The 27,500-nt window shown below is 43.8% G+C and overlaps 3 protein-coding genes across 5 annotated transcripts in view; 1 reads left to right on the forward strand and 2 right to left on the reverse strand.

Moving 5' to 3' along the window:
- The window catches only part of strn3 (striatin, calmodulin binding protein 3), a gene marked incomplete at both ends in the record, with an annotated part of 18,762 nt that extends 9,663 nt beyond the window's left edge, over window positions 1–9,099 (reverse strand). Inside the window, 7 exons of the mRNA XM_079225132.1 lie at window positions 107–110; window positions 1,083–1,221; window positions 1,398–1,559; window positions 1,663–1,738; window positions 1,885–1,958; window positions 2,075–2,178; window positions 8,842–9,099. Coding sequence (XP_079081258.1) covers window positions 107–110; window positions 1,083–1,221; window positions 1,398–1,559; window positions 1,663–1,738; window positions 1,885–1,958; window positions 2,075–2,178; window positions 8,842–9,099 — 817 coding nt within the window. The remainder of the gene's footprint in view (window positions 1–106; window positions 111–1,082; window positions 1,222–1,397; window positions 1,560–1,662; window positions 1,739–1,884; window positions 1,959–2,074; window positions 2,179–8,841) is intronic.
- A 5,325-nt stretch (window positions 9,100–14,424) lies between these two features.
- ap4s1 (adaptor related protein complex 4 subunit sigma 1) lies at window positions 14,425–18,070 on the forward strand (the record flags this gene model as incomplete). Of its 3 annotated transcripts, XM_079224695.1 has the most annotated exons (5): window positions 14,425–14,562; window positions 14,670–14,756; window positions 17,424–17,492; window positions 17,815–17,826; window positions 17,928–18,070. In XM_079224695.1, the coding sequence occupies 5 exons, from the start codon at window positions 14,425–14,427 to the stop codon at window positions 18,054–18,056; spliced, it is 435 nt and encodes a 144-aa protein (XP_079080821.1). In that variant the 3' UTR covers window positions 18,057–18,070. The 3 variants fall into 3 exon arrangements, with proteins under 3 accessions (XP_079080821.1, XP_079080820.1, XP_079080822.1); XM_079224694.1 differs by having other exon boundaries at window positions 17,815–18,070; XM_079224696.1 differs by lacking the exon at window positions 17,424–17,492 and having other exon boundaries at window positions 17,815–18,070.
- Window positions 18,071–18,932: 862 nt separating this feature from the next.
- Window positions 18,933–27,500, reverse strand: part of hectd1 (HECT domain containing 1) — a gene marked incomplete at both ends in the record, with an annotated part of 56,580 nt that continues 48,012 nt past the window's right edge. The window contains 13 exon segments of the mRNA XM_079224685.1: window positions 18,933–19,070; window positions 19,158–19,302; window positions 19,385–19,535; window positions 21,083–21,176; window positions 21,343–21,421; window positions 21,684–21,842; window positions 21,947–22,425; window positions 22,512–22,649; window positions 22,726–22,927; window positions 23,993–24,120; window positions 24,203–24,285; window positions 25,326–25,554; window positions 25,687–25,741. Coding sequence (XP_079080811.1) covers window positions 18,933–19,070; window positions 19,158–19,302; window positions 19,385–19,535; window positions 21,083–21,176; window positions 21,343–21,421; window positions 21,684–21,842; window positions 21,947–22,425; window positions 22,512–22,649; window positions 22,726–22,927; window positions 23,993–24,120; window positions 24,203–24,285; window positions 25,326–25,554; window positions 25,687–25,741 — 2,080 coding nt within the window.

Here is a 27,500-nt window from a genome sequence, read left to right on the forward strand (position 1 = left end):
TGCGCGCGCGCGCCTTGGCCGTATGCGTCTTGGCCGTATGCGTCTTGGCTCGGTGGAGTGTTTATGTGTACCTTGGCCATGAAACAATTCACTGAATGCTGTTCACCTCCCTGCCCGAGAAGGGGGTGCTGTTATATGTTTGGCCGTGCTTTGTACTTGCAGGTGATTGGACGGTGGTATTTAAAGGGGAACCTGTCTCTCGCCTGTCTTTCCAGCTTCCAACCTGGCCAAAAAAAACCTGCAGCCAGATCCGCCGGTGTGCCGGTTTAACGTTAACGAGTGACAGCGTGAACTGAACCAGACCGGAGGGGTTACGGCATGTTTCATCACGTTACGTTTTTTTACAAGCAAGACTGAACTGTAACGGAACATAACGTAACTTTAACGACAATACACAACCCAAACACGTTAGCTAACGTGATAGCAAGCTGACTAGCTTCCATTAAAAACAAGTTTGAGGAACATGAAGACGCTGATTGGCCAAGACTCGATTCGTCAAAGATCTTCTATTTTTGAGATGATCACGACCTCAGCTTTTCTCGTTGCCAACACTTTTGATAATCGATTTTTATCGATTTTATCGATTCGTTGTTGCAGCCCTAGTTGTAACGCGTCCATGTAGAGACAGAAATGACAAGCTGTGTGTAGATATGATCAATAACATACGGCCGTTTAGTTTGTTTAATAACAGAACAAGGTGTAGACCTGTTCTATAGGAAAATACTAGGCCAGCCACTATATTGCAGGCTCAGACGCTCAACAATTAGAAATTATTTGCGGCAACTAAATAATATTTTTTTGGACCAATTAAGAGAAATTGGACATTTTCCAACGGCACACCCGACGATCTCTCACGGCACACTGGTTGAAAATCACTCGTCTAGGGAAGTTAGATTACTTGCACAGATTGTGTTTGTTATTTTGGGCCAGGCTCACCCTGAAGATGATGTATAATACTTAGTTCAAAAATAAATAGCAATTGTGAACTATGAACTGCAGCATTTGGTCCTAATTTGGGAGAAGGGGAGACTCTTCTTTGCGCTCAGGCTCCCGTAACAGGTGGTGTGTGTGTGTGTGTGTACCTTGCCCTTGTGCTTCTTTGCTCGGTGGTGTGTGTCCGTGTTGATGTCGTCCATCAGGTCTCCCTCCTCGTCTTCATCTTCGTCGCTGTCCTCGGCGCTTTCCAGGAAGTTGAATGTCTCCAGAACGTCACCTGGACTCCTAGAAACCAAGCAGAGGTGAGACCGCTGCGTGACCTTTGACCCGGGAGCCCCTCCCTGTGCACGCACGCACACACACACACACACACACACACACACACACACACACACACACACACACACACACACACACACACACACACACACACACACACACACACACACACACACACACACCTCTTGCTGTCCTTGCGCCGCTCTGTCCCGTTGATCAGGTGCTGCAGGTTCTTGTTCTCCACAGAACCGTTCTGCTCGGAACCCGACAGGCCGAGCAGAGAGCGAACCCTCTGAGTACGAACGTCCAGGATGGTGTCCGTGTAGCCCACTTCCTGCAGGTACCTGAACACACCACACACAGAGATACACACACAGAATGGTTTAGTTTCTCTGCTGGATTGGACCGTGTTCTGGTCTTCAGGACTGGGCTCAGCTGGGTTCTTACTGGCGCAGGAGTTGTCTCCCTTGTTTCCAGGTCAGCTGACTGTTGGCGGGAACCGAGACCTCTGAGTCTTTGGTGTCTACGAGGAAGGAAACACGGATCAATACACGATCAATACGGGTACCTGGAGGAAGCTTCTGGAGGAAGCTCTTGTTGAAGCATCAGTATCATGGGAGGAAGAGGAGGTTGAAGGGGAGGAGCCTAAAGCAGGAAGTCTTCTCCTACCTGACTCAAAGCTTGGCATTTTCATCTCTCCTTGGTTGAGCTCCGTTCCGTATTTTAACTTGTGGTATTTTGCTCTGAAAAAGGAAACAAACAGATTTTATATATATATATATATATATATATATATATATATATATATGCGGTCCCGCTCGGGATAGATCCTCTTTGCAGTACTCTGGCTTGTTCTTACCGTTCCTGTTTCAAAGCATACTCCAGCATCTTGATCCTCCTGACCAGGTCGTTCTTCAGGTTCTCCTGACCTTTCCTCTCGCCCTGTAGGAACGCGATCCTCGCCTGCACACACACAGGTCATACCAGTGTCGGAAGTACACGAGGGCAAAGGGCAAAACTGCCCCTAAGAAAAAAAAATTTGCCCCTGATATCACGAGGAAAGGGGCAAAAATGCCCTCACAATTCCCTCTAATAATTATGATAATTTAGGGAACTTAGAAATGTAATGGACTTAGAAATTAGAAATGCGGCGTCCGCGTTTAAATCAACCGTCTGGACTTCCTGTCACTCGTAGCGCTGCTGCTCTCACAGCTGTTGCGCAACACACAGGACAACATGTGCGACACGCCGCTGCTCAAAGACGTTAGAAAAAGCATCAAACTGGCTACGGGTCCTCTAGCAGCGCAGGAAGCGGCCGTCATTCAGACACACTTCCTCGCGTGAAATCCACCGAGCTGTGTGGTTACGGATAATTTTATGAACCCAAACACGAGGGCGTTTGATTTTCCGACATGTTTGGGACTTCCACAACAAGTATAAAGCAGAACTAGTGGTTATTTATTCCATAGTCAATACCGGAAAAGACAGCTCTTTTTCATGGAGAGACCTGACGGCGATAAGCCACGCCACCTTTGTGGCGTTTGGTGTGAACACCCTTGTTTCACTCGCACGACCAAACTGAAGCGGTAAGCGCGACGCGACAATTCCTGTCGCGTCCGGTGTGAAGACAGCATAAGAGTTCACCCTGAGCAAAGCTATTTTGGAGTGGATGGCGGAGCTTCAGCAACCTAATGATTCGATGAAGAGGACAACGCCAATAAAAGGGATCCATTTGGGATGGGTAAGTGTATTTACTGAACTTTGCAAAAGCATATTTATGTTAGTAATGTGACCTGTAGCCAGCTATCGCTGCTGCTAACAGGAAGCTAGCGGGAGGAGGCTAACGGCAGCTAACGATGAGATAGATCCTGCAGTGTTGGATGTTGTCTTGCGTGTTTAAGACTGAACGTGCATAATCAACTTTTGTCCCTATCACCGTTAACTTTCTTTCAGTGAACATAGTACGACTAGTGTTGGATCTCCAATATGAGTTTCTAAGTCCGCAACTAACGTTTGTTGACGTTAGCTTAGCAACTTTAGCTCGTAACTTGTGCCGGATGTTCTTTTACGTATCTAAGATTGAACGGTGCAAATCAAATATTGTCACCAACACCGTTAACTTTCTTTCAGTGAACTTAGTACCACGAGTAGTGTTGGATCTCAGTGACGTTTTTGTAAGACTGTAACTAACTTAGTTTGTTGACGTTAGCTTAGCGTAGCAACTTTAGCTCATAACTTACTTGTGCCGGATGTTCTTTTACGTGTCTAGACTGAACGGTGCAAATCAAATATTGTCACTATATACTGACTAGTAGTGAATTTATTTTATAGAGAGGAGTCACAGCAGCCAGGGTCCAGTGGACAACATGCAGACTCCCAGTCCACCTCTCCCTGCAAACCGATCTCCACCACCGGCCGGCCACAACAGCATCAGCAGCAGCTACAGAGCACATCTCCACCATACTATAATACATTTGTTTCTAGACCTTTACCTGTATCTTCCATTCCATCTTACACTGCTTTTGTGAACCTAAGACCTTTGGTAAAACAATTTCTAGCACCAAAACAGTTCGACCACATGAGTAAAGCTATGTTTTCAAAAATCAAGTGTCACTTTTTCAGCTTTAGGGCCATATTATCATTTTACACTTGTCTTATGTCAATTGTGCCTCGTTATATAGAGCTGAGATTGTTCTGCAATTTTAGATGTAAAACACAGTGAATTTAAGAAATTATGTAAAATCGAGAAAATGAAACCTGACTCCAGAGGGTTGCGGTAACAAAAAAAATCAATAAATTTAAATTTGAATTATAAAAAAAGAAAGAAAAAAGTTATAACTGTTAATAGTTCTTTAAAAAAAATGTAATAATGAATTACCACAAAGAAATAAGAATAACATTGAATATGATTGTCTGATTAGTTTCCTTTTTGTTCTTTTGTTAAAAAAAAATCTCAGAAAACACTTTGAATCTGTAGACTACTGCCTAATAGTCTTAGTATTATCATTTGATGACAATTGCTAGTATACTTTTAACATTAATGTTTTTACACATTATAAACACATGTTATACATCTTTGTGTCAAATGCAGAGGGGGAGGAAGAGTAGGAGGAGGAGGAAGAAACTATGAAATAAACCATCCATTTAGTTTTCTACATTTTGCAGCTTCTCTAAGGGGAGATTTTATTTTGGACTGTTGGTGAAATAGAAGACAAAGTGTCAGATGGAACCACCTGTCAATCAAAGTGTCTGATGGAACCACCTGTCAATCAAGGTGTCTGATGGAGATGAATCCATCATGAAAACAAAGGTGACTTTGGTACAATGCAACAAGCTGAAGAAGAATCTTCATAGTCTTCATCATCTTCTCATGCCGATCAAAGGACGAGGAGGTTCTAAACGTCCATTCAGCTTCATGGGAGACACCCGTCTCTCTGCCTGTTCACCCATCTGCTGTATGTCTCACTGTCCGTCCACCTGTCTCTCTCTCCCTGTCTGTCTCTCAGCAGCTGCTCCTGAAACTAAACCCTGATGAGATATTTATACACAGAAGGTGCTGGCTGCCAGGGTGACCATGGCAACAAGGGGGGGGGGGGAGGGGATTTCTCAATATGCGTTCTTTTCTGGACTTGTAAAACGTCAGTCGCAGCCCAAGTTCTGTTGCAATTCAAAAGTCCGCTTCTCGCCAAGCACAGTGAAATTGCCCGGGTGTGACTAGATCCACCCATTTTACCCAAGATACATCGGAGGAGACTTGTGCGTACTTGCGACAGCCAATATCCCACGGCGCACAGGACAAAGTCCGCGACACGGCGCTGGTCAAAGACGTTAACTCAAGCATAAATCAAACTGGCTGCTGGTGCTCTCGTAGCGCTGGAAGCGACCGGTGTTACGGATTAACAGGCGGCCATGTTAACTGGTGCCTTCCGGCCGAAAGTCGGCAGTTAACATGGCCGCCTGTTAATCCATAACACCGTCATCCCGACGCAGTTCCTGGAGAAGTAATATTATGAACCCAGACACAACAGCGTTTGATGCTCCGACCCCTTTGGGATTTCCACAACAAGTATAATGCATAAATAGTAGTTATTTTCATGGTGGATGGCAGAAATGGAAACTCTGCACGGAGATAAACCACAGAGATAAGCCCTGCCCCCTCTCTGGCGCATCCAGCTCGAATGACTCGACTATGCAGACTGTAACACAAGCAGTTCAGTTTGTCAGGTGCAACATTTATGAAAGTGTTGGTCAGTTTGTCTGCTTGACAATCACATTTTGCTGCAATAAAAATGATTGAAGTGAGATGAACAGACTGAAAACGTTATCTTCTTAGATACAATATGTTGACAAAGTTTTCCTTTGGGGACAATTTGCGGTGAAAAAAAGGGAATAAAATCGCAATACTCAATATATCGCAGTATCGTGATAGGATCGAATCGGGACCCAAGTATCGTGATAAAATCGAATCGTGGGACCTCTGGTGATCCCCACCCCAATATATATATACACACACATATACATGTATGTGTGTGTATATACATATATGTATATATACGTATATATACATATATGTATATATATATACATATATGTATATATACGTATATATGTATATATACGTATATATGTATATATATACATATATGTATATATATGTATATATACATATATATATACATATATATATATATACATATATATACATATATATATATATATGTGTATATATATATATATATATATATATATATGTGTATATATATATATATATACATATATATATATATACACATATATATATATATATATATATATATATATATATATATATATATATACACATATATACATATATGTATATATACATATATATACATATATATGTATATATACATATATACGTATATATACATATATATGTATATATACATATATACGTATATATACATATATATATCGCTGTTCTGCACTCATCTGCACTCATCTGCGCGCGAGGGCGGGGCTCTGAATCACAAGTAGCAGCTGCAGGGGCGGAGGCTTGACAGCGACGTGACGCAACGTGAAACGTGAAATAAAAATTTAAACTTTTTTTTTTTTTTTTTCAGTGACACAATATCACCTAAAACTCCAAGATAAGAGGAATTCCCTTTGAAAGTTTATCCACTGGGCAAAAAAAAAAAAAAAAGTTGTCTTTTTTTTTCTTCGTCAAAGCCTCAGGGAGCCGCAACAGACGGGCTAAAGAGCCGCAGGTTGCCGACCCCTGGTCTAAACACTGATTGGTTGTTTACAAAGTCACATGATCAGAGATCAAAGACTAGAGAAACATCATGATGTCCTGATCACATGTTTAAATCTGCTTTCCCTCATTGATCTGATTGGGTCGCTGCTGGGAACCAACTGGAATTCTAGCTGTCAATCACTGATCAATAATTGTGTTGTGGTGGAACAGAGTCGCTCAGAGGATCAGCTGATCCAGACGGACACGACCTGAAGTAAAGTCACTCTGGGCTCTTGACCTGCAGCCAGTGCTTCGTCTGGTAGACTCATCAGGAACGCTGACGAAGTCACACTGAAGGCAGAGGCGGTCTTAACATAGAGATATAGGTAGGCGGCTGCTTGGGGCCCCCTACCAGTGGTCGTAGTAGGGGGGCCCCCAACCAACCTCAAAAAGAAAAAAAGAAAAGAAAAAGCCCCTTATGATCATGAACGCTTCAAAAGCATGGTCATTTGTAGAAATATTCTTAAGAAATACGCTGAAACGTTGAAGTAGTAGTTAAAATGTCCAGTTCATGGTTATCTGTCGTGTCCCTACATCCCCTACTTTCACAATGAAATGGACTAGTCCGTAACGGTGGACTAGTCCGTTCGGCAGAAAAAAAACAAAAGGCAGTTTGACAATGAGGGCACAGAGGAGACTACTTCAACTGCAGAGGAACATTTCAGAAGAGAGTTCTTCTTACACCTAGTTGATACTGCCCTGGTCAAGACTAGGGAGATTCTCATACATGGAGAACTTTTTTAAGTTGTATGGATTTCTCTACTCCACTGATATAATGCAAAGCACCGTACAGGCAGACAATCTAGATGAATGCTGCAACAGGTTTGAGAAGGCAATGGAGGATGTGGATGCAGGGGACCTAAAAATTACAGGTGATGTTAGGTCTTTTCCCCCACACATCTCATCACCATTGGAAGTTCTTAACTACATATACAAAGAGAATCTCCTCGATCTTTATCCAAATGTAAGCATAGCCCTGCGGCTCATGCTTACTCTTCCTGTTACAGTTGCATCAGGTGAGAGAAGTTTCTCTACACTGAAACGACAAAAAACATATCTGCGCTCATCTATGTCCCAAGATAGACTGTCATCCCTGGCTGTCATTTCCATCGAACGTGAGATAGTGGAAACTGTTGATAGACTCCATAGTTAGAAAATGTGCTGAGGCCAAGGCTCGCAGAGTAAGATTGGTATGATGACATTATGAGAAAGACAAAAAAATGCATGAGGAGGAAGAGAGGGAAGAAGAGAGTAAGGGACAGAGACAAAAGCAGATGGAACACTCAGCACTCTAACACAGTCATGAAGAAGAAAAGGAGAAGAACAGAAAAAGGAGGAGAGGAAGAGAAAGAAAGACATGGGAGACAGAGTAAAAACAGGCATACGGAGGAAGAGAAACATGGGGGAGAGAAAGGAAGGGACAGACACAAAGGAGAGAAGGTAATCATTTAACAATACAAACATTAATATGTCTTAATCCCAATGATGGACTGCTGTTTTTTTTGTTATTTTCTCACTTCATGATAAAGGAAAGAAGCTAATTTTGTTCATAGACCATATTGTTAGTTGGGGACTGTTTTTTATTATTACTATCATTTTACAGGTACAGCTCCTACATCTGCACATCATGTTGGTGTGAACACCTGTGAGAATCTCTCTCTCTCTCTCTCTCTCTGAGTAAAGAAGTGTATGCAGGGTTTAAAGGGGAAGGATTTTTGTTCTCCAACCTTTACTTCCCTGTAGACTAGCTTTACCTGCCTATCCACCATTCAGTCGGTACAATCTTTTTTTCGTTCTCTTTTAAAGATCGGATGGGGGGGGGCCCATACATACCTTCGCTTTGGGCCCCCAATTTGCTAAATCCACCACTGACTGAAGGCATCAAAACTGGTAAACAACCATGAACCAGTAAACAACCGGTTAGCAACATGAACCGAACCAGTAAGCAACATGAACCAGTAAGCAACATGAACCAGTAAGCAACATGAACCAGTAAGCAACATGAACCAGTAAGCAACCAAGCACACCCGGGTGGTGCATGCTATCCGCTGGTCTGTCTCGCGGCTCCGTGACGTCATGAAGACGTTCCTCCGCGCGTCTTGAACCTCACGCTCCAACGAACAGGAGGAAGCGACGACACACGCAACTGATGACGTTTCCGATCTGACGGCGCACTGAAGCTAACAGCTAAGCTAAGGCTACAAACAGTCGATGGGTCGCGAGCGTTCACGAGAGTTCAGCGCGCGGTGACCAGAAGCTGCTGCTTCAAACCGGGACCCGTCACCCTGCCCTCGGTGCTTGTTGTTGTTGTTGTTGATTAGCCTTGGTGCTAAGCTAGGAGTGCTAACCTGCAGCTCGGCCCGCTCCACCTCCCAGTGCGCCCTCTCCATCTCGAAGCGGGCCCACTCATGCTGGATGTAGTGCAGGATGCCGGGGATGGTGTACTGCTGCTGCTGCTGCTGGCGGGGCAGCTCGTCCGGCTGGTGCGGCACCATCACGCCGCCTCCGCCCATCGGCGGGTTAGCGTTGCTGTTGCCCCCTTGCTGCAGCTGCTGCTGCGGGGGAGACTGCCTCTGGACCCCCCCTCCTAAGGGGAGCTCGTCCATGTTTGTTTCTCTTTATATATAAAAGTAGAAGGAATGTCCGCTGAAGGAGCCCCGTCTCCCCCGTAGAGAAGCCCGTGTCTCCGCCGCGGTGAGAGTGTTTGTGTGTGTCTCTAACCGGCCGCCATTACGGCTCTCTCGCTCTCTGGTTACGGAGGGAGAACCCAGCCGCGCTGCATGACGGGACATCCTCCCCATCCACTATGTGACGTTCACGTCACAGGGAGAACGTAGGAAATCACTTGTTTTTTTTTAGATCAGCTCAGAATCGATTATTTGCTCAGTACGTTGCACGTTTACATAACAATAAACAGACATAGAATAAAACAATAAAAACAATAAACATAGATAGAATAAAACAATAAAAACAATACACAGACGAAATAAAAACAATAAATAGTCATAGAATAAAAAACAAATAATAAAAAAACATAGGCATAGAAGAAGACAATCCAACAATACAAATGATGAAAACCGACTTATAATAAAAACAATAAACGAGATAAATATGATTAACAACAAACAGATAACAGTACTTTAAAACAAGTATATCATAGGTGGAACTCATTGTGACTAATTAGTATTTACATTATGGATTCATCTGCTGATTATTATTATTTGAGGCCCCCTAGTGGAGGTACGAATAAGAAACATGCACTTTTATTAATCCCCTTGGGGAAATTCTTCTCTGCATTTGACCCATCCCTGGATAGGGAGCAGTGGGCAGCCCTGTGAGGCGCCCGGGGAGCAGTTAAGGGTTCAGTGTCTTGCTCAGGGACACTTCGACATGTGAGCTATGGGGATCGAGCCGGCTACCTTGTGGTTGCGGGACGACCACTCATCCCCCTGAGCTACAGCCGCCAAATAAAACACATCTCTATTCAAATGTGTTTGTTTTCAGACTCTAAAGTGTATTTTTTGCCTTCCATATAAACATATACGTTAAAAGCTACAAAAAGAACAGACTTAAAAATAAATAAAGGAAAAACATAATATTTCGGTTAAGAATTCACCTTCAAAATGACTCAAAGTTATAAATATTACAAACACAAATGAATGCTGTAAGTATTTGATTAATTTGAATGCAAATATTTCCATCCCTTTAGTTTACTGTATATTTGCACACATGTGGAACTACTTTACTAAATAAAAGGCTTCAAACCACTGAATGTAGAATACTATTAGCTTTTATTGAAGACAGAAATAAGAACAGATACATAGACACGGTCAAATACAATATATGTATATATTTTAGTAGTAAAATATTACAAATAAATTTATATGAAATTAAACTGAATCTGTATTGTTCTTTTATTATTAAAAATGTCTAAAATGCGGCTGACGATGTAAAATCGTATTTACCATTTGTTCCGTGAAGCCACCAGAGGAGGGCTTTACTGCGCATGCGTCAGAAATGCAGAACAGCTCTCGTTAGCCCCGCAGCTGGTGGAAGCTTCTGGTTCGTTTCTCGGTAATTTAACTTTAACATCCTTTAAAGTCGCTTGTTATTGTTGTTGTTGTTGACGTTGTTGGCCTGTGTGAGACCGACACGTGATGCCGTTAAACTGTTTCACCGCCTTTAAAAACGTGTTGTTACCGGCTACAAACGCGTATAAATGCTTTATACACGATACAACGGGATGCTGCCTTCAGGTGCTGCTCGGACACTCCGCTGTCCCAGGAACGGGGACATACATATATATATATATACACATACATACATATATACATATATATATATATATATATATATATATATATATATATATATATATATATATATATACAGTGTTGGGGGTAACGGATTACAGTAACGTAATTACTTTTATAGGTAACGAAGTAAAGTAACGCAATACACTCAAAATATTGGTAACTACACTACTTTACTAGACCTCAGTAACGCGCGTTCCTACGTTACTCGAGACATTTTTACTAGTCCGAAAAGTTCTCTTTTAGCGGCGCGCGAGTCACACGACACTTCCTGCATGAACAACCTATCACAGAACTCCGATCTGAGTGATTTGAGTGACGTAGCTGCTGGTGCGTAGGAGGGAAGCGGGGAATGGATGAGACGGAGACGGAGACGGAAAGCCCGGATCCAACTGGGAGGTTCTCTCCAGGTTCCCTAGGATTAAGGATATTGCAAAGCAATACAACACTCCAATACCATCAAATGCACCTGTCTGTAATGACGTGGAGCTTCTAATGAGGACCAGACACGTCTGGTATGAACAGAATCACTTTACTGGTGAACTGCAGTATTACAACTGTTAAAGCGATCGAGAACGCGCTCTTGCACCTGACATGTATAGATTTTCCACACGTAACATCAACATTAGTTAGCGTCAACAAGCACGTATCATTGTACTTTCTGCCTTCAAAGTAAAAGCACTTCCTGTTTACATGCTCTTCACAATAAGAGTAAATCATGTAATAAAACAAGTTACAACACTGTCAAAAGGCTTTTCAGCCTGGGCAGTATTGTTCTGACCCGAAGGAGGAACAGGCTGTCGGATAAAAGATTCAAGAGACTTTTACTCATGCGATACAATCGCTATTTTGAAGAATAGAGAAAAATGATAAACTTCATAGGATGTAGTGCACTTTCTGTTTATTTAGGCGAAGATGAAGTGGATTTTCTGTTTATTTAATTGCATTTTCTGTTTCTATTTTTTGGGTTAAGTGCATTTCTGTTTCTATTTTATGGGAAAAAGTGCCATTAATTTTTCTATTTTTCTTAAACCACTACAATGATTCCTATAACAAGCTGGTTTTGTTCTTAGGAGTCGGCCCCCATTTGCTTTAGTGGGGTCTCATGTTTCCAAAAGCCTGTTTTCAATGTGTTATGCTGTTTGACCGACCTGAATGTCCCTGCCATACATAGCCTCTTGTTTCCTGTTGTTTGTGGATTTTAAAGTGAGGCATATTTCTTTGGTCAGACAGTGTGAACAGGGTTAATGTTCGTTCAAGTTAATGGCTGAGTTTTATATGCCATTTTGTTTTACATGTTTACAATACACTATGTGGAAAGGCTAAGAGATGCCCTTTATTGAAAATAAAGTGATGAAAGGGCCATGATGTTTGTCCATGTATCTTTGCGGTTAATTTGGACATTTGCTTTAAAAAAAAAGGAAAGTAAAGTAACTAGTAGTGAAGTTACTTTTCAAATGCAGTAACTAGTAAAGTAATCTAGTTGCAATTTTCAGAAGTAACTAGTAACTTGTAACTAGTTACTTTTTCTGAGTAACTACCCCAACACTGTATATATATATATATATATATATATATATATCCCTCACCTTTCCCTATACCTTTCGGCGAAATTCGCCGTTTTGAAACCAAGATAGGTAACTTACGTGAATCGTGTAGATCCGAAGAGTTTTTGTTTTTGTGAGGGGGGGGGGGGGGGGGTCAACTGTCCGCCGTTTCTGAGATTGGAGTGGGACACGAAAAAAAACTGAGGTTGTGATCATCTTAGCAATAGAAGATCTTTGACGTGTCGAGTCTTTGCCAATCAGCGTTAAGACGTCTACAGCGGCGTAATTTCCCTAACGTGATAGCAAGCTGACTAGCTTGCTATCACGTTAGGGAAATGAAGCCGCTAACGTTGTTGGAGAGACAGCGAGTGAGATTACTGGCAGCGTGTGGCGTCAGACAGGAGAGCGGCGAGTCAGCGGCACTGGCGGTTCTACCTACCGACACCTCACTACATATAAGGAGAGGACAAGTGGAGATTTTATCCAACTTTTATTTTAATAAAAAAAACGAAATGAGTTTCCTCCGTAGGGTGGCCAGGCTCCTGTTTATATTTAAGGGTTTAAGATCTATATGTAGGAAAAGGTGTATCCTCCAGTTAATTATAATCTATATAGTTATGTGGTTATAATCACTGTCACACAGAGAGAGGTGTGCATGTTCAGGTTTACCTGGTGGAAACATTATTCAGTGTTCTAGACTAACAGTGACGTCTCCTCAAAGTAAAGTGGTATAACAGTATGACATAATATAGTTAAAATAAAAAGGCTAGTACATTATACACATTATGGCATATAAGTGTAATATTATGAAGTGAAATGTAGTAGTAGCAAAACAATATTCAGTATAGTACAGCAGTATTGCATATTGTAAGTATTAAGTCGACAAAATATATATACACACACACTACCGTTCAAAAGTTTGGGGTCACTTCGAAATTTCCTTTTTTTTCAAAGAAAAGCACTGTTTTTTTAAATGAAGATAACATTACATTAATCAGAAATACACTATACATTGTTAATGTGGTAAATTACTATTCTGGTGGAAACGTCTGGTTTTTAATGAAATATCTACATAGGTGTATAGAGGCCCATTTCCAGCAACTATCACTCCAGTGTTCTAATGGTACATTGTGTTTGCTCATCGCATAGAAGACTAATGGATGATTAGAAAACCCTTGTGTATATGTATATATGTATATATATATATATATATGTATATATATATATATATATATATATATATATATATATATATATATATATACACTTGGGTATTGACAAAAGAAGAAATAAAACCCATAATCATAGTTTGTCAGCTTCTCGACAAGTGACGCTGTTCGGCACTGACTCTCCCATCACTGACTCTCCCGTCACTGCCCCCCGCCCCGATGGTGTCACCTTTTTCACCGCTCATGAGTTTGCAGGTCTGACTGTAAACGTTAGACCCAGTGACAGGCTGGCATGAAATGGCGTGCATAATACTTAGTAAGGAGGCCATAATAATTTTTGACTCATGGCTGAAGTTAAGTTTCTCCAGCTCTCCCCAGGTTGGCAAAAAAAAGCATCTCAAAATGCATCAGATTGATGCTTTACAATATGGTTTTTACATTTTTCTTACGGTGGAGCATGCCCCCGGACCCCTCTAGAGGGGTAATATCCTTCTCACCCTTTTTTACCCCTGACCCGTTTTTAAGTCCGCTTATCCATAGCCTCCCCCTCTGGAACTCTCTCCCCAAACCAAGACTGCACTGACCTCTCCACATTCAAATCACAAATCCAAAGCCACCTTTTCAGAACTGCTTTTAATGTGTGACTGTGTGTTCTATGTTCTTATTGTTTTTATTTATTTTACATTTTTATTCGTTTTTTTTCTTCTATTTGTTTTATTGCATAGCTTTTAGGATATTTAAAATTTTGTGTAAAGTGAGTATTATGAAAAGCCAGTGGCGGGCTGTCAGGGCCTGCTAAGCCTTCTCTGCTGGCCTAAACAGAATCACAAAGTTGTAGCTATTTTATACTTTAATTGAGTCATTTTATATATATAAATATATATATTTAGTCTGCCCGCAGGATGATTAAGTTCATGCTCATGGTGAACCGGCAGGGTCAGACCCGGCTGTCCAGGTTCTACCAGCCGGTGGAGCTCAGCAGGAGAACGCTGCTGGAGGCCGACGTGGTCCGCTGCTGCCTGAGCCGAAAGAAAGACCAGGTACCTGCCTGTCTGCCCGTCCGTCTGCAACGTCCTAATGGTTCCTCGTACTCCTTTAACTCTGCCTGTCTCTCTCTCTCTCTACCCGTCTCTCTGCTGGTTCCCAGTGCTCCTTCGTGGAGTACAAAGACTTTAAACTGGTTTACCGCCAGTACGTCGCTCTGTACATCGTGGTCGGCGTCACGGACAACGAGGTGAGCCGTCACATGACCTCATCATGGAGAATAGTCCCCCACAAAGTAGGCCTGCACAATTAATCGAATTTTAATCGCAATCTTGATTTTGGCTGCCACAATTAAATGAGCATGATCGTCAGCGATATTGACGTTCAAAATCAAGCGCTTCCTCAACTAACAGTCAGCCAACCACCAGGGGGAGAACGAGATGGGAGGTGTCATGATGCACCCTGAGGTGTCATGCGCGCACCCTGCAGTGGCAGCCTGAAAAAAACTTCTGTCTGCAGTCGACTCCGGTATTAGTTGAAGAGTAGAGACAGACAACAGAACAGAGAGCAGGCGGTCATGGTGTCGTGTGAAAGGTAAATCAAATGCAGAAGGCGAGCCATTGTCTGGAAGTTTTTTGGATTTAGGGCAAGTGATGTTAACCAAGAAGAAATCATGTGCGTTAGAGTTGTGTCTGCGCCGCATAGCAATAGAACTAATTTGTTGAACCACCTGAAAAATCACCACAAACCACAGTATGACGAATGCATTAAGGATAAAGCTAACGCTACCTCACTGAATCTCCGTCCATGTCTAACGTCAACCCAGAAAAACACAACAGCGACCCTGGATAGCGCGACACCGTATCCATCCACCTCCCAAAGACACACTGACATGTGTCCAATAAATACTGTGAGCAATGAAGGCTTCAGACACTAGACAAGAGATACATGTTCCCCTTGCGCAATTATTTCTCCAAACGGGCATTACCTGCACAGTATGAAAAACGTCGGGGGGAAGGATGTCACAGCTGTCGAGTATTTTGGACAGGGGTGTCAAACTAATTTTTGTGAAGGGGCCGCATGCTGCCCATTTTGATCTCAAATGGGCCGAACCAGTAAAATCACAGCATATTAACGTATACATAATGACAATATTTCTCTATGTTTAAATCATTGGTGAAGCTTTTTGCATGATAAACCCTATTTTAAGGTATTTCTTCAATAAACTAGAAAATTCAGACATCAGCCCACTGTTTACCTGCCTGGGCTCTCGCTGCAGATTCCCTCCCAGTTTAGCAATAGTTCTAGTAATGTCAGTGTAGTAATCAATTGTGACTCTGGGTCAATGGATAGCGTCCCTGTTTTTCAATCAGTGGTTCGAGCTCCAGCTCAGATTTTTTTTTTCTCTGCAATTTGAACAATTATCCCGCGGGCCGGACTGGACCCCCTGGCGGGCCGTATGTTTGACACCCCTGGTCTAGGAGATATCGACCAATTAACTTCTTAGGGGCATGTCTTGTTTTTAAATACTCATAACATTAAAACTATTTTGACAAAATTTGGTCCAAATTTGGTGTATATGTGCGCAATAACTTGTAACTCGACAAGCCCTTTATCACTCGCAGTCAAAGTGCCGCCTACTGGCGAAAGGAAAATCAGCGTTAGGTGACAAAAGGCATCGGATTGACGTGACATTTGCACAATGTGGTCTAAGCTTGACGTAGAGAGATGTGGCGCACGTTGTCGAGTGTGTCGTGTCGCCTATCGCTACAGGGCGGATACAGGAACCGGTGAAGTGCTTGCGTCACGTGCTCCAATAGGGTAAAAGAACGCCAGACCCCCAAACGTACCAGAGCGCGGACCCACAGACAGCTGTTAGCAGCTTTAAATTTTGGGTATACATTTTATTTATATTTTGCTTCAGGTGAATAAGAACCGTATAAGTTTTATTTGAATGCAAAGACGTGTACATTAGCTGGAATGTAGCACAACATGGAAGTAAAAGCAGTTCTCTGTGGATTTAATTTTGGGTAAAAAGTGTTGATACCATTTTATTTATATTTTCCTTCTACGAGATGCACTGTGATAAGGACCAGTCTGATGCCAGAATGTAGCACAACAATGGAAGTGGAAGCAGTGTTCTTGTTAATTAAAACGCAATAAAAAGATGTTGTCCCTAATATTAATGAATAATCGTGATTAGTGATGTGTCCTTTAGTGTTGAGGCTTCAATGCGCGTGTCGAGTAATCCAGGTAGATTTTGGTGAAGCGCGTATCAAGGCTTGTGTCGATGACGTATGCGGTGACGTTCGAAGCCTCGCGAGCCGGCTCATCTGTGCCCTATGAAAGGGTATTTTATAAAGCAGGCAAAATAGTCTCAAAAAGCCCAGCACTGTGGAAAAGTTCTTATTTTTATAAAAATGGAGATATCAACATGGACTAGCAGAGCTGCAGCTCGAACCACGGAGCCTCGGACTTAAGGACGGGTATTCTAACCACTAACCCACAGTCACATCACAACCCTCTCCCCAATTTGTTTCCAATTTCACTTCTGACCCCACCATTACATCATAAAGATAGACACAATATTAATAAGTTAATAATTGATGTATTGGCGTCACAAACATCATTCTTTCAATTTAAAGCTTCACAAACCAAAGCCATGGGGTTGTTATGATTTGACTTGTGGCGCAGTAGAGCAAATTAAGCCCCATGAAGCTTCGGCCCATGAGTGAACTAATTGGATGGAAAGCTTCAAAGCTTTAGGAAGCTTCATCACTAATCACTAATCGTGATCTCAATATTGATCAAAATAATCGTGATTATGATTTTGGCCATAATCGTGCAGCCCTACCACAAAGTCTCCATTTCCTCCCGTTTGTTACATACACTGAGTATCGTGTGATCGTCTCCTCAGAACGAACTCTCCGTCTACGAGCTGCTCCACAACTTCGTGGAGGTTTTGGATAAATACTTCAGCCGGGTGGTGAGTTGTCTTTATGGAAGACGTTGTTGGATATTTATTGATTATTAAGGGACAATAATTCATTTAAAAAAAAACATGAATCTGTAATATCGAGTCATCCTGTGCAGATTGTTGGATAATATGTTGTTAAAGAAATAAACTTTTTTCATAATGTTGATATAAAAAAATGAGTCCGACTACAAGGAAGTCCACGAAAATATTTTCATTTAAGGGGGAGAGGTATGTGGAGGGGTGTCTGTTTAGGGAACACAACCTGCGCCAACAACCCAATTATTTACATTTTATTCTGTTTTAACCTCACTTTGTTTTTTGTCTCCAACAGAGCGAACTGGACGTATCCTTTAATCTGACCAATCACTTCTCGTTCGCGAGCACGACTCACTTCCCGTCCACTCCACGCGTGCTTGTGGTTGGTTCCTTTGACTCGGTCCTCAGATCATGTTCAACGTGGACCGAGTCCACATCATCCTGGATGAGATGATCCAGAACGGTCACGTGGTCGAGACCAACAAGAGCCGCGTCCTCGCGCCGCTCACCGCCCTTGACAAGATGGCCGACGGCTGAGCCTCCACAGGAAGTGATGTCAGACTTGTAAACAATCAATTGTGACCCAAACTTATCATTTATTTTGTTATAGAAATATATTTTTGTATCAGCATGAGTCAAATACATTTATTTATTTTAATAATTGTATCGTCAGAAAGTAAGATTGTTTATTAATAACTGTCATCGTTTCAGTTAAACGTGTAAAATCTATTTATCGTATGAATAAATTAAATAAACGGGCCGTTTCCTCCACAAAAAACACACAACTCGTCTTTACTTCATACTTTGCAAACATTTTAATGATTCTTTTTTTTGGAGCATACACATTTGAAAATATCTGTTTTACCTCAAACTGCAACTTGAGTTAAATAAATGTTTATAATAATATACAAAGAAAATACAAGAGGGAGAGCCGAGCGTTTCTCTTTCCATGTGCCTCAAACACAACCAGTGTTCTCGTCTCCTCAGGGGAGCAACACCAACGACCTCTGACGCCGGCCAGAAACAACCAAAGAAAACAGTCGCACACGGAAACAAAAAGCAGGGAAGTGAAAACAAAAAGGAGGAGCCGAGAACAAGCTACGAGTCAAACCAGGCACTAAACTGAGGAGGAGGAGGAGGAGGAGGAAGGTCAATACGCACGCGCGCGCACACACACACACACACACACACACACACACACACACCAGCAGCTCAGGTGGGTGAGGAAGAGGATGAAGGAGACAAGGACACAAGGGAAGGAGGCAAGTGTGTTAAGGATGTGAGCTTTTTCTTTCAAACGTAAATCCTCCTCTTCCTCGTCCTGTCGCGGTCGGCCGTCCGATCCGCCGATCGCCGCATGGCGGCGGCCTTGTAGCGACCTTGAGGAGCGTGCTCGTGAGGAGAGGTCAGAGGTCAGTTGAGGTGGAAGCCCTTCTCCATGGTGGCGGCCAGCAGCCGCTCCCGCATGATGTCCTCGGAGGAGTACTCTGGCAGTTTCAGGTAGTGGACGCAGGTGTTCACCGACGGGTAGCTGGAGTCTGTGGCGTCCACCTGCAGCCAATCACAGCACAGCAAGCCGCATAGGTGTCAAAGGTCACACACACAAGGGGCATCTTGGCAAATCGGAGAGCTGCTCACCTTCCTGACGATGGTGAGGCGCGGGTGCAGGTTGGCGAGGCCACCAGGGGGCAGGGTGGAGCAGCCGGTGGTGAACTGCAGGAACGCCTTGCGCTCGTCAGACGACATCCCACACAGGACCCGCACGAAGCGCATGAAGCCGGGGCTGAGGGTCAAGGTCAGGGTCAGAGGTCAGGGTCAGGGTCACTCGCCTGTCTGAGGGGACTCGCCTGTCTGAGGGGACTCACCTGTCTCTGGTGAAGCCCAGCTTGGGTTCCGTGTAGTTGATGATGTCATCAGCAGTCCAGGACGGTGATTGGTTGCCACAGAGGATCATCTGAACCTCTTTGTGGCTGAATGAACTCAACTTCTCCATCGGGAACACTCGATTAAACCCCTCTGAGGAGAGGAGACGAGGAGACAGGAGAAGAAGGGAGAGGATACAGGAGACGAGGGGAGAGGAGACAGGAGACGAGGGGACAGGAGACGAGACAGGGGGACAGGAGAGGAGACGAGGGGAAAGGAGATGAGACAGGGGGACAGGAGAGGAGACAAGGGGAAAGGAGATGAGACAGGGGGACAGGAGAGGAGACATGGGGAGGGGAGACGAGGAGACAGGAGACGAGGGGAGAGAGGAGACGAGGGGACAGGAGACGAGATGAGGGGAGAGGAGACAGGAGAGGAGACACGAGAGGAGACGAAAGGAGATGAGGGGACAGGAGAGGAGACAGGAGAGGAGAGAAGGATCAACCTCAGAGCAACCAGTTCACCGTATGTGTATATAGTGTGTATATAACAGGGCTCATACACATTTTGACCAATGGATTTCCATGACCTTTCCATGAGTTTAAAACAAATTTCCATGACCAAACATTTAGTGAAATCTCGGTGTATACATGAAAAGGTGAGAAAAGTATTTATTTAACCTGACAATGATAATTCCAAAGCATGCAGTATACCTTAGATGACACAAATGAATGAGAGACAATAGTTTGATTAAAAGAATAAACATTTATATAGATGCCTGTATGGATGCCTGCTTATATTCTGAGCGTCTTTCTTTTCAAAGCATATTCATTGTTTCAAACTCAGCGTAAATGAACGACATGAACATATGAACACATTTTCATGACTTTTCCAAAACCTTTGGGGATTTAATTTTTTTGAAGGACTTTTCCAGGCCTGGAAATAACCATTTTAAAGTTCCATGACTTTTCCAGGTTTTCCATGACCGTAAGATCCCTGATATATATATATATATATATATATATATATCTATCTATCTATCTATCTATCTATCTATCTATCTATATCTATCTATCTATATCTATCTATATCTATCTATCTATCTATATCTATATCTAGTGGCCAATAGAGGGCCACGGGGCCTCGCCCCACCTTGAGTCACAAAAATATGATTTGGCCCAAACGTGCGCGTTCGTCTTTCGTGTGTTTGAAGATGAGATGCTTTTATTTTGAAGGCGGCTTGCAGAGTTAAAAAGGAAGCATTGTGTGCAGATCAATGTCAAAAGCTACTGAAAATATGGTCATTTTTTTATACAAATTAGAAACAGTAACGGTATTAGCACTTCACGGAAGAGGCACAAGGTTAGTTAAAGTTGTAATAAATGTAATAACTGTCTATGTTTTAAGGAAATTGGCGTGGTGTTGGCTCTGTGTGTGCGTTATTAATGCAAATGAGGAGTAAGCAAACATAATTATCATTTTTGTGCCTTTGTACACAGCTCTTACGTTGGTTTTGGGAATTTATCAATACATTTGAAATCACCACTCAAGTGCAGGACCACTTATCTGTATGCTACATGATATATATATATACACACACACACACACACACACACACACACACACACACACACACACACATACATATATACATACATACATATATATATATATATATATACGTGTGTACATAGGAGTACCTCTGAAGGCCTCCATCTGCTTCTGGATCCCCGTGTGCGTACAGAAGTCAAACATCAGCTCCACGTACTCCTCAGAGTTCTCCATCGTCACCATCTGCACAAACCAGGGGTCAGGAACCACGTCTACAGGGGACCTGATGGATCCACCAGGGTCTACAGAGGATCCTAATGGATCCACCAGGGTCTACAGAGGATCCTAATGGATCCACTGGATCCATCAGGGTCCCAGGACTCGGTACAGATGTTCATGGTGGTTTTACCTCGTCGTCTCCGTTTGGTTTCAGATCCACAGCCGAGAACCCGTGAACCTTCGAGGACGGACAGAACTGGAAGTTCAACCTGAGGACACCAAGACCACCAGTTAGTCCAACTGGACCAAATCAGATTAAACCAGACCAGACCATATCATTATATTAGAATAATGGAACGTTCCGGATGCATTTTAAAGCTTCAGGATTCACCATCATTGGAGAAAGAATCCCAGTTCGAACTAGTTTAAGACCTGCAGCTTGAACCTCTGAGTTTGTCTATTCCTGCCTCCTCTCGTCCTGATGAAGGGGGGCAGGAGACCAGAGGGTCTGCTGGGGGGATGTGGTCTTACCCAAGGTCCTCGATGCTAAGGGGGGGTCCAGATCCCAGCGGGTTCCTCAGCATTAGGTCCTGCAGTCTGGTGTTCTTCTCGTCCTCACACAGACTCTTACTGGACAGGATCTGCCTCCTCTTCACCGCCAGCTCCTTCAGTTCCTTCAGGAAGCGCGCCCTGGGGGGGGAGGTTAGGTGATTATAAACCCTGTATTACACCGTCACACCATATTGATGCTTCACAAGGGTTGAATAGACCCTCACGCAGCTCTCTGCTCTCACCTGTGCGGGTTGACGAGCTGGAAGTCGTCCCAGGTGAGGATGCCGTGGTACCAGGCGGGCGGTTTGGGTTTGGGGGGGTCCATGATGAACTCAGACTTGGATTCCTCGTCGAAACTGGAGTAGGTCTCCTGGGTCTCCTCGGTGGAGGCCTCTGGCTGCAGCTCGGACAGCAGCAGGAAGGGCTGCAGGTGGGGCCGGTCGGTGCCGGGGCCTGGCGGGGCCCCCCGGCTCTGGTACAGCAGCTTGCTCATGGTGGACTTGATATCCCCCATGCAAAGCAGCTTGAAGAAGGGCTGCGAGACCGGCAAGTCCACCAGCCGGTTGTCCTGGATGCACTTGGCCAGGAACACGCCCAGGAAGTGGAACAGCTTGGTGATGCGCTCCAGCTCCTCGCTGTCCTGGGGGAACGGCGCCGGGAACAGGCCGCAGGACCGCTGAACGTAGAACCCGGGGGGCTTCAGGCCGCCGCCCAGGTCCACCTGAAACACACACGGGGGACGGGGTTCTGATCAGAGCCGGTCTCGGACGAGGACGCAAACCCTCAGGCGGCGGAACCGGGGCCCACCTGTCGGGACTCGTCGTCGGGGAAGTCGTCGTCGCAGAGCCAGACCCCCAGAGATGTCCTCTGGAACTCTGCAGCCACCAGAGCGTAGAACTCCAGAGTTGGCCCCAGACCGGTTCCCTCCTCACCCTGGAACTCCACCTGCACAGACCAAACCTGTGTGAGAACCCTGGTCGGTCTCGGTGTGGGTCTCGGTCTCGGTCTCTCTCTCTCTCACCTCCAGCACAGACTTCCTGTCTGCGTGCAGCTGCATGACAGACTCGGCCCACTCCATCATGGCGTTTCCTCGGGGCACCTTGACTCTCTCGTGTTTGAGGCGTCCCACCCTGAACTCTCCGGGGTCGTCCCGCCGCACCGTGGTGGACGGCCGGGAGCGCTCCATGGAGGCCTCACGCCTGTTCTGCAGCCACACGATGGCCCTGCAGAGCAGAGCGGGTCAGAGGATATATTTCTGAATAAAAATATAATCATAAATACAAATTATATATAAATGAAAAATAATAAAATATATATAAATAAATATTTTTTTAAAATATATACATATAAATAAATATAAAACTATAAATTAGTGATGTGTCCTTTCGTGTCGAGGCTTCGATGTGCGTGTCGAGTAATCCAGGTAGATTTTGGTGAAGCGCGTATCGAGGCTTGTGTCGACAACGTATGTTTGCCGTGCGATTTGAAATATAAGAGGCAGCGAAACTCAATGGATTCCCCCTTCCTCTCTGTACCCAGCTTCATGTGTGCCCGTGAAAGGGTATTTTATAAAGCAGGCAAAATAGTCTCAAAAAGCCTAGCACTGTGGAAAAGTTCTTATTTTTATAAAAATGGAGATATCAACATGGACTAGCAGAGCTGCGGCTCGAACCACGAAGCCTCGGACTTAAGGACGGGTATTCTAACCACTAACCCACAGTCACATCACAACCCTCTCCCCAATTTGTTTCCAATTTCACTTCTGACCCCACCATTATATCATAAAGATAGACACAATATTAATAAGTTAATAATTGATGTATTGGCGTCACAAACATCATTCTTTCAATTTAAAGCTTCACAAACCAAAGCCATGGGGTTGTTATGATTTGACTTGTGGCAAATGGACAGACACAGTGTTAATAAGTTAATAATTGATGCATTGGCATCTCAAACATCTTTCATTCATTTATTCAATTCAAAGCTTCACACACCAAAGCCATGGTGTCGTTATGATCACTCTGCCTGTTTTACATTTATTGTCCACTTGGTGGCGCAGTAGAGCAAATGAAGACCCATGAAGCTTCGGCCCATGAGCGAACTAATTGGATGGAAAGCTTCAAAGCTTTAGGAAGCTTCATCTCGCCAATACTACTATAAATATATATATAAACAAAACTATATACACACACACACACACACCGGTAAATATATATCTATAATCTCTCTCCATCACCCTGCTCTTCATCACCCTCTCATCTCTCTCTCCTCTTCCTCATGTGACTCACCTGGAGGCCCCGAAGGCCGTGCAGGTGAAGTAGAGCTGCCGGGTCTCAAAGGGGATGAGGAAGGGGCACTTGGAGGTGAGCTGCTCACACCAGTCGGGCAGCGCTCCGCTGGCCAGAGCCAGAGGCTCCTGGAGCGAGGAAACATCAACATCCTGTTAGTGTCAACAACAACAACAACAACAATCAGACAGGAAGTGATGAACAGCTGACCTCGATCTGCTGCAGAATCTTGGTCGTGATCTTCTTACTGGTGAACTCCTCTGGAGACGCGTTGAACTGCAGCTCATCAAAGTCTGCAGACAACGTTCAGAACAGACACCAATATTACAACAATAATAATATTAATAATAATACAAATCATATTAATAATAAAAATATTAATAATAACAACAGCACAAATAATATTGATACTAATAATAACATTAACAATAAAAACATTTATTGTTAAAATATGAAAACAGTCTTTAAACGTCTTGTTGTGCGTGTGTGCGTACCCTCCTGCAGTGTATGTGTGTGCGTACCCTACTGCAGTGTGTGTGCGTACTGAAGAGTTACAATGCTTAAAATGGATTACTGTTAATCAGGTATGCATGGAATGAGCACAGAGTCACTAGTCTGCTGTGGGTCACAGTTATTTGCACACAGTGATAAGGGCTGAGGTTTTACAAAGGAGCATTTGGTTTTAAGAACAAAGGGGACTAGACCACCTGTGGTCTGGGGGAATCTCCCCCCTGTTCTTAGGAACAGAAGGGAGATTAATTTGCATTTCAGCCAGCAGAAGTGAAGAGTTTCTGTGGGAGGATGACTGTAAGCTGTAATAAGATTATCATCAGCTTTAACAGATAGAACTGAATAACAATTCCTTCTCGGTAAAATATTTTGTTAGTAAACACAGGAGGGCGGAGTCAGGACTTCAGGTACCGGAAAACATGAATGTTATGGAGCCATCTTCAAAACCTACGCCAAAGAGAGACTCCGCCCCTGTGGGACTTTTAGCCAATCGCATGCCATAGAACTAACCAATGAGTGGCCTTAAACTCCGTGAATGAGACCTATAACTAACACGGGCGCAAGAAGAGCGGCCTTTTTTAAATCCCCACGTGACTGGACAAGACCTGCGGTCTGGAGTTCGTTGGGTATCAAGGGGCTCTGATCGGGATTGCATAAGCTGTTCTGTCATCATTCCTTTATTAAATAATTATTAGTATAACTCTTTTTGGACTCCGGACATTATTCCCCACACCACCTCCCAGGATTTTTGAGTAATTTCTTTAGTACCCTCCTGCAGTGTGTGTGTGTGTGTGTGTGTGTGTGTGTGTGTGCGTGCGCGTACCCTCCTGCAGTGTGTGTGTGCTGGCCCCGTCCCCCCCAATGATATACAGGATGCGCAGCAGCTGCAGGACGTCTTCGACTCCGCATGTGTTCTGGCCGCAGCCGGCCTTCGCCTGCGCCATCTCCCGGGCAACGCACAGGATCTCGCTGCTCTGATTCGGCGAGACCGAGCCGGGGCTCAGACCACCGGATCGACCGCCCGATATGCTGATGCTGTGTTCACACAAGTCCTGGAGGGGGTCAGGGGTATTATTAAAACCTGTATATTTATGTACTTGTATATGTTTAACTGTACATGATGAAGTTCTGATCAGAGGAAACTAAAAGCTGGATGTCCTTTAGTTTAAATAACTGAGTCTCACCATCTTCCCGCTCTCCTTCTCTTTGTCAGAGTCCTTCAGCTCTCTGTACATGATCCTACAGGAGCACACACACACACACACACACACACACACACACACACACACACACACACACACGTCTGAGAGGCCTCCACACTAATGCTGCACGGTATACCGATACTACAAAGGTACCGCGGTACCCGTACGTTAAAAACAATACGATTTTGCATATTTTTTAGTATCGATACTTCCTCAAAATAGCGCGCTTCCTTAAAACTGCTCTGCTCGTCTCTGTCATGCTCTCTGCATGCATTGACTGCATGGAGACGGAGCTCAAGGAGGAGGGGCTGCTAGCGCGCGCGCACGCACACGCACACGCACACACAAACAGCAGCGCTCACAGAGAGATCGGGGGAGACATGTCGAGTGCAGGAGCTCTTGCCGACAGTCTAAGAGACCAAAACGTGGTTTTAAAGCCACACAGACTAAGAGAGTAACACGTCGAACATGGCAAAGCACCTTTCAGGCAGACGTGCTGAAAGCATTCTTTAGAAATGTTGGCCCACATGGATAGGATAGCATCTTGCAGTTGATGGAGATTTGTGGGATGCAGGACACGAAGCTCCCGTTCCACCACATCCCAAAGATGCTCTATTGGGTTGAGATCTGGTGACTGTGGGGGCCATTTTAGTACAGTGAACTCAGTCATGTTCAAGAAACCAATTAGAAATGATTCGAGCTTTGTGACATGGTGCATTATCCTGCTGGAAGTAGCCATCAGAGGATGCAACATTTTTCCAGTCTTCAACTGTCCAATTTTGGTGAGCTCTTACAAATTGTAGCCTCTTTTTCCTATTCGTAGTGGAGATGAGTGGTACCCGGTGGGGTCTTCTGCTGTTGTAGCCCATCCGCCTCAAGGTTGTGCGTGTTGTGGCTTCACAAATGCTTTGCTGCATACCTCGGTTGTAACGAGTGGTTATTTCAGTCAAAGTTGCTCTTCTATCAGCTTGAATCAGTCGGCCCATTCTCCTCTGACCTCTAGCATCAACAAGGCATTTTCACCCACAGGACTGCAGCATACTGGATGTTTTTCCCTTTTCACACCATTCTTTGTAAACCCTAGAAATGGTTGTGCGTGAAAATCCCAGTAACTGAGCAGATTGTGAAATACTCAGACCGGCCCGTCTGGCACCAACAACCATGCCACACTCAAAATTGCTTAAATCACCGTTCTTTCCCATTCTGACATTCCATTTGGAGTTCAGGAGATTGTCTTGACCAGGACCACACCCCTAAATGCATTGAAGCAACTGCCATGTGATTGGTTGATTAGATAATTGCATTAATGAGAAATTGAACAGGTGTTCCTAATAATCCTTTAGGTGAGTGTATATGATCATGAGGTCAGAATGCACACAAAAGTGTACCAAATGAAACACAATTGATGCAAACTGGCAACATGAGGGTGGATCTTGAGCTAATTATTTTTAGTTAAGGAAAAATAACTTCCATGAACTCACTAAATAGTTGTAATAAGTGCATCAACAAGTGTGAATATTCACAATTCTGCCAGACAGCAGAGAGACTGGCTGTCTCATTGTTCACCATAGTGTAATTGCATTGTATTGGTGAAAGGTGGTAGCATGTTTTTCATTGTTGTTTTTCAATAAATGGGAGAAAGTACCCTTTAATTTAGTGTCCATCTTTAATGTACCCATCCCACATAGCTTTAGGTTTATTTCACCTCAAACACACATCTATAAAATGATGTAACTCTCCATTGTCTCATACTTATGGAAATAACTATGTAGTCATCTGGTCAGATATAGCAATAG

Source organism: Taurulus bubalis (assembly GCF_910589615.1).
Source record: "Taurulus bubalis genome assembly, chromosome: 1".
Taxonomy (NCBI): Eukaryota; Metazoa; Chordata; class Actinopteri; order Perciformes; family Cottidae; genus Taurulus; species Taurulus bubalis.